Raw genomic sequence first — 7,847 nt, 5'->3', positions numbered from 1 at the left:
GGAAAAAAAAAAAAAAATGGCTGCTGGAGAAGCATCACCGCATCACCTCAGACAGAAGCGTGCACGCTTGTAATCATCTTTGCCAAAAACATAAAAAAAAAAGATCTTTTCACAGAGAGTCAGTAAAATCTGGTCTTCGTCAGTCCTCTGAGCGCGGTGAAGTCTTCACCACTGCTGCTCTGACGACCATCCACAGCCGCGCCGGCTCTCGTTGCAGTGTCGATGTTCGGGTGTGTTTTGGAGCCCCCCCCCTGGATGCAGCCCCTCAGTTCTGCCGGCCGGTGAAGAGTGAGCGTGTCGCTGCGGTGGTGGTGGTGGCGGGGGCAGCGTCTCTGTTAGGACCGCCCGGCTGCAGGTCAGCTTCCTTCCGTGGGCCGAGCGGGACTTCACTGGGGGGGCGGGCCAGGGGACGGAGGGCGGAGCTTCTACTTGTCCCCCAGGATGGCATACTGGTTGTCGAGCTGCAGTTGCTGCACGGAGGCGCCCGTGCTCTCCTCCCGGCCGCGGTTCCGGTGCTTCACCACCTCAAACGTCTTCTCCATCTCTTTGTCTCTGGAACAAACAGGAAGCACATCTGTTGGAACTGGAAGACGCAACGCGGCGCTCTCACGGAGCGGCTCGGGCTTCAACCCACTTGCGCGTCTCCACGTGCTTCGCCGAGGCCGACAGCGAGGGGAACTGCGTGTCGCTGTAGATCTCCGGGGGGCCCTGGCTGGGGCCTCGTTTGTTGGTGGTCAGCCTGGCTCCAGGGGGCCGGTACACGCCGGGGGGCTTGGATTCAGGCGCCTCCTCCTCTTCAACTACACCCACAAAAGAGGACGTTATTGGTGCTTTTAAGGGACCCAAATCAGGGCCGCCATGATTAGTAGACAAATCAACTATTAAAATAGTTGACGACTAATTTAATAGTCGATCAATTGTTACTTTATATCATATGTAGTCAAAGTGTAGTAAAGTTGAAAGTTATAATATTACTACTACTCTATTTTGGCATTTATAATGTTTTTTTAGGCTAATTTGGAGTTTGGCAAAAGTTCAGCTATATGCTAGCGATTTTGGCTAATTTGGGATTTGTTCCTGTTTTTAGGGGCTAATTTTGAGTTTAGCTAATATTTCAAATGCACTTCAAATGCTAGCTATTTTGGCTAATTTAGCCTTTTATTTTAGCCTTTTTCTAGGATATTCTGGAGTTTAGCCAATATTCAAGTTACATGCTAAGTACTTTGGCTAATTTATGATTTTTTTTTTCGTTTTTGGGAGCTAATTTTGAGTTTAGCTACTATTTCAAATGCATGCTAGCTATTATGGCTAGTTTAGGCTTTTATTTTTTAGGATATTTTGGAGTGTAGCTAATATTTAAGTTGCATGCCAACTGTTTAGGCAAACTAGAAATTTTATTGTTTTAGTTATTTTAGCCCATTTTGAATTAGGCTAATATTTTAGCTGCATGCTAGTTGTTTTGGCTAACTTATGCTTTTCTTTAGGCTAATTTGGTATTTAACTAATATTTTAGCATGCTATCAGTTTCAGCTTATTCAGCTATGGTCACTAGCATCTTCAGCTTCCAAATTCAGCTTCCAATATTCACACATAGTGAATATATCTAGTTTGTAGTCAGTTTAAAGCTAACGATGGTTAAAACGTGTGTTTTACATTCACTTTGTGCATGACCCGATTAGTTAACTAATCAGAAAAAATAATCGGTGATTAGTCGACTGTTAAAATAATCGTTTGTGGCAGCATTGACACAAACAGAGGAGGTTCCTTCATTGAGGGTCTCAGTTCTCACCAGCAGGAGCAGCAGCAGGAGGAGGAGGAGCGCCCGACTTGTTCCAGGGGCCGGACACTTTGTCTCCACTGACCAGAATTATCTCTCCATCCTCGCCCACTTCCTCCTTCTCGTACTCCTCTTCCTCTCTTTCATCACTGAAAAACATTTTCAGCAACATTATTGCTACCATACAACAAAAATGTTTGAAATGAATTTGTAAACATTTTGTGGAGAAATTTGTTATGAGTTCTCTTTTATTCCGATGCAGAGTCTAACTTCCAGTTTAGAGATGTGCAGGAAATTCATTGATTCTAGATTGTATAGTAGTTAGAAAAATAAAAGCATGTCTGACAAAATAAAAGCTTTTAGTTAAAGTCTCATCAGTTGTCGTGCACTGCAGTGTGTGAAATTTGTTCTCCGCATTTGACCCCCTCCACTGTGGGAGGGGTGAGCTGCAGACACAGCCGCGCTCAGGAACCATTTGGTGGTTTAACCCCCCAATCTAACCCCTTAATGCTAAGTCTCAAGCACCGGCTCCCGATTTTAGAGTCTTTGGTACGACTCGGCTTTAGATTTGAAGTCATGACCTTCCAGTCTGGGGCGGACACTCTACCACAAGGCCAATGAGCTAGCAGCATATAGAAACATGCTGACGTTAAAAGATTGTTTGCTAATGAAGAACTTTTTTTAAAATATAATTTTACAATTTTTAAAATCATAATATAATTTGTCAACATCTCCTGTGCCGCTCAGAATCTTCCATCACAGTCGAATCTTCGTTTTTATTCTGTAAACCTGGACATATTTTAGTACCAAGATTTAAAGTTTAGGAGCTTAAACAAGAGAGAAAAGTGTGAAAATGTTAATCTGAGAAAAAAAGTGTGTAGTGAGGAGTTTTACAGCCTTAAAGTATCGAGAAGAAGACAAAACAAAAAAAAGACGACTACTTCATGGATTTCAGGTGACATTTTTAGAACGTAACTTCTGTGATAAACAAGGAAATATCTAACATTTCTGAGAAACGACTCAACCTCACATCAGCACCTTTCTCTAACTTTAAAACTTTTTTTTTTTAAGTAAAAACATTTGGTTCTCTGTGGAGACTCCTGTGATTCCTGATGAAGATCTGCCGTCAGAGCAGAAAAACGTTTACAGGGTTTATAGTCGGGTGTTTTGACTCGCTGGGATTCCCGTAGAGATGACAGGCTGAACGCTGGACTGACTTTACAAGACCTCCAGTGAGTTTATGAAACTGTCAGATGTTTCCTGAAGCTCAGTTTGATTTAAGAAAGTCTCGTTTTGGACTGAAGAAGAGCGCTGGTTAATGAGAAACTTCAGGCGGATGATGGAGAGAAACGCCATTGACGTAGAACTTTTCCAGTCCAGACAAATGAGGTAAACAGTTTCTGGTTAAAGCTTTAAATATTTAAATTTATTATCAATTTTTATGTCATAAAATTAAAAGAAAAACATTCATTAAAACAGATTAAATCCTAGTTCAATGTCTCCTCTTTTTCTGTTTTTTTGATACATTCAGAATGACAGAATCAGTGATGCTAAATGGAATATTTTAGATTGTCATATAGTTAGTGGCGTATTTTTTTTAAAGCGTTTTGGACAGAAAAGTGTCACAGAAGAGGAGTCCTTTTAAAATGTAGCCTACACTAAACTGAAAATGTATTTTGATTTTAACTATTTCCTGCAGTAGAATCAGCTTCCTCTTAGAATAGGAATCTGCAGCCTGACGCTCCGGAGCCACAGGTGGTTCTCTGAAGAATTTTTTAAAAGTTTTTATTTTAAAAATTAACATGTTTTTGGATTATATGGCAAAACAAAACAGTCATATGAGTTTAACTTTGTTCAACTCATTCACAAACGGTAGAAGAACAGCATGCATAACTCCACAAGGCTCTGGACTACATTACCCACAATGCTCCAAAAATCCACCACGCAGAGTGGCTTTATTGAAGTGGAACATTTTGACTGATTTTTATGTACCACAGAAAACCCATTTTGAGGTAAATAAACCAAACAAGAATTTAGACTTAAAGTGCACCGGATTATAATCTTAATTTTTAAATTACTGCTGAGATTCAACTAATTAATACAATAAATTAGATTAGAAATAGTTTATTTCAAGCAAAGCAAGAGTTAAGTATAAACAATTATTAAATCAATTTAAAAAATTGGCATCAAAACTGCTGCATTGAGATGATCCAGTTTTGTTCAGGGTGTGTTTTATTTTGAAAGGAAGTCATGTAAACACCTGCCAAAATATATAAACTATTTCAGAAAAACATCTCTATATGTTTATTTTTTATTCATGCAAAGATACTAATAATTTATTTATCATAACAGCAAATCTGTTTCTTATTTTTCTAAAGGTGAACTCTAACTTTGTTGGTGAAAAATCAGCCAGAATATCTCTTAAAGTTTCCGGGTCTAAAGCTGCGTTCACATCGGGCTCGTGCGTTCAAGCGACCACTTTCAATATAAAGTCTACGCACATTTCAGGTTTATACGTTCAAAATTCCCATTTTCAAAGTCGGTTTTCTGGCTCCGTGTATAAAACACGGAGCAACTGAATGTGCATTAAAACTTAAAATAGTGGAACTTTGACCAATCAGGGCCTCTGGACTTGGTAGTGACGTATAATAACTCACAGGTGTAGTAGTATTAGTAGAAAACATCACTCTAAGACCAACCCGGAGGGTTTCTACAGTCCCAACTCTTAAGGAAAAGCTTTGAAATCTTCTTTTAATCCTGTTATGTGCAGGAACCCTTTCAAAGTTATAAATCTGATGAGTATCATTAAAAATCTAATTTATCAAAATTAAAAAGCAAATATCAACCCCTCCTCACCTCATCTGTAAGGCCTGGAGACGGAGCCCGGTGTAGTCCACCTCCTTCAGCTCAAACTCTTTCCACTCCTCGTCGTCCTACAAACAAACAAAAACCATGACAACAACACAACATCAACACTTTAAAAAATATTTAAGGAAGTTATTGGTCAGGAAGTGATGGGTGATTTATTTTGGTATTTATTAAGGTTTTTAGGCTAATTTTGAGTTTAGCTAATTTTTCAGCTACATGCTAGCTATTTTGGCTAATGTAGGATTTTGTAATTTTATAGGCTATTTTGGAGTTTAGCTAATATTTTAGCAACATGCAAGCAATTTTGGCTAAGTTTGGATTTTTTTCTGTTTTTCTTTTGGCTAATTTGGAGTTTAGCTAATATTTCAGCTAGCTATTAGCTATTTTGGCTAATATAGAATTTTTTTCAGCTTTTTATGAAAATTTGGAGTTTAACTAATATTCCAGCTACATGCTAACTTTTTGGCTAATTTAGGATGTTTACGTTTTTAGGCTAATTTGGAGTTTAGCTAATATTTCAGCTGCATTCTAGCTGTTTTGGCTAAGTTAAGCTTCTTCAGTTTTTTAGGCTAATATGTTCTTCAGCTAATATTTCAGCTGCATACTAGCTGTTTTGGTTAACTTAAGCTTGTTTCAGTTTTTTAGGCTAATTTGCCATTTAACCAATATTTTAGCTACCAGCTTCAGTGTGCTCAGCTATTAACTTCAGCGTTTTCAACTATCAGCACTAGCATCTTTAGCAGCCAAATTCACCTAACGGCATTCATACTAGCATTATCCCAGGTGATCCTATATATATAGTTTTTAGTTAGTTTAAAGCTAACGATGGTTAAGATTTGTCGATCTCCGAGGCTCCACCTTTCAGTCCTTGTGGGTGTCGCCCATTTCATGACATAACCTCAGCAGTGTGGCTTCTCATGCCCACAAAAAGAAACAACATCCGAACTTCTGCATAGACTGATGTGCATATTAAATGAAATGCTGATCAATGCTGGCTCCACAGAGACTTCCTGGAAGGGGCTGTTCCCCACGTTGTGACATCACACTGTGTGGATTGGGAGGGGCTGGTGCTCAGAGAGCAGAGTTTTTGATTAATGCTCAGAGATGAGCAAAGTACTGCTTTGGGGGTGTATTTCATGATGAGTTAGCATTTTTAATACACTTAAAAGCTTAAAAATGCGGATTTTTAATAATATAGGCCCATAAAATATCTGTATTGGGTGAAAAAAATCATCTGTATAAGCTCTTCTCTAGTTGAAACAACCACTAATCATTTAACACATAGGTTACATAAATCCTACTGTTTGACACATCACAAATTGGAGAATTTGGCAACAAAAATAAAAGTTAAATGTCAATTTTGGAATATGGATTCATCATTTCCATGAATTGGTTTCCTATTACACTATTTTATTACTATTTTTAAGCTAAATTCTATTCACTTTTAATGCTACAAAAAAATATTTTTTTAAGCAACAGTTGGACATTTGTAAAAACATAATTCACATCTAATCGACTCATGAATCTGTAGATCGAACAAACAGTTCATCTTGTAGCTTCATGGACTTCAGCGGCCGCTCGTGTAAGCTAGGCCCCCGAACTAAAGCTTCACGAGCCGGGTCAAGTTCTGACCTCACCGCGCCGGCTGCCATATGCTGGGGAGCGGCCGTTCCTGTCCGTCAGCGTGTCCTAAAATCCACCCGTGACGTTGATCCACAATTATGTCACAAGCTAGCACTAAAGCTTCACCTCCACGAGCGCACAGTTTAACACTTTCTAACGCGACGCTGGCTTCGTTCTTGCAGCGCCGATGAGTCAAGGAAAAAAAGTTACCTTTTCCACTTGCGCGTCTGGGTTCTCGTTTTTAGCAGATTTCTCCTTCTCTTTCTTCGTCTTCTTCATCGCTGCGGACGCGGGCACGACGGCCGACTCCTTCCCTTTCCCCTTTTCTTTCTTCTTCTTTTTATCCCGCTTGGCGAAAAAATCGTCCAGGCTCTTCTCTGGTGGTACATCCGCCATTTTCACGGAGCAGCGGCTGTTGGGGAGCTAACCGAGCAATGACAAACGACAAAATCCGACGACGAGGAGTGAAGACAGCCGCCGGAAACACCAGGAGACAACAAGTTAGAACCGAATCTGTCACCTTGGCTTCTTTTAGAAACGAACTGATGAAAAATACGCCCTAGTTTTCGGTCCGAAATGTGGGATAGTCTATGAACCACGCCATGCACGGGAAATCTGACAAACCTGCGCTGTCTTCCGGAAGTAGTTCTGGTTTGAACCGGATATGTTACTAGGCGGCAAGGGGGGAAAAAAATTAAGAAAAAAATATTTAATCAACTAATACATATATATTAATATATATTGAAATCAATCTTTGTGTACAAATATTATTTGTATTATAAAAATATTTTAGAACTAAATTGTTGATTAAAATCTTCGGTGAGACGCAATTTCATAGTACTTTTATTAAAATATAGTACAAGTAGCATCAACTTGACATCATTTAAACAATTATCAACTATTTATGACAATACAAACTATTAAAACTACATTAACTAATATTTTAAGATTTTTTCCCCACATCTTTTAAAGAATTTTTTGAAAAGTTCTGTTTTTCAATGTTTTGTCTTCTGAGTTCAAGTATTTTTTCTGAAAACTCTGTAATCACACTTTAAATTAGTAGTTTTCGCTAAGATCTGTTGAAATTCTCACACGTCACTCATTAAAACAGACTGTTGACTTTTTTGGGATTAGCCAAAACAGCTAGCATGTAGCTGAAATATTAGCTAAACTCCAAAGTAGCCTAAAAAATCTTAGTAAATGCCAAAATAGACTAAAAAGCTAGCAGAATGCCAATTTTTAAAACTTTAAAACCGTAACTTTTGAATGTTATTATGAATAATAAAAAAACAGTAATATTATTCCAGAAAAAAACAACTTTGACTTTAAATAACTTTCAGTATTTTACTTTCCATAAAAATATATTTTGTCAAAATTATACAAGTTAGAAATAAGCACAAGATAACATTTTCATTTTTATTTTCCACCTATACTTCCGACCACTAGTTGGCAGCAGAGCACACTGAGCAGCTCGACATGCGACCAGAACAAGATTTTGCTGAAGCAGTTCGTGTTAAATATTCAGTCATTGAATAAAAATAATTTTACCAATTTATTTCAATTAAATATGCATCAACAT

The 7,847-nt window shown here is 38.3% G+C and overlaps 1 protein-coding gene across 1 annotated transcript in view; it reads right to left on the bottom strand.

Moving 5' to 3' along the window:
* The window catches only part of cdv3 (carnitine deficiency-associated gene expressed in ventricle 3), a gene marked incomplete in the record, with an annotated part of 7,287 nt that extends 360 nt beyond the window's left edge, over positions 1-6,927 (bottom strand). Inside the window, 6 exon segments of the mRNA XM_036217315.1 lie at positions 1-552; positions 635-800; positions 1,790-1,926; positions 4,634-4,710; positions 6,479-6,691; positions 6,789-6,927. Of these exon segments, the coding sequence (XP_036073208.1) occupies positions 426-552; positions 635-800; positions 1,790-1,926; positions 4,634-4,710; positions 6,479-6,664 (693 nt within the window).
* Between the last annotated feature and the right edge of the window lie 920 nt (positions 6,928-7,847).

This window comes from Oryzias melastigma, linkage group LG20, assembly GCF_002922805.2.
Source record: "Oryzias melastigma strain HK-1 linkage group LG20, ASM292280v2, whole genome shotgun sequence".
In the NCBI taxonomy this organism is placed as follows: domain Eukaryota; kingdom Metazoa; phylum Chordata; class Actinopteri; order Beloniformes; family Adrianichthyidae; genus Oryzias; species Oryzias melastigma.
Note: the sequence above shows the minus strand (reverse complement) of the source record. Positions and strands in the feature narration are given on the sequence as shown.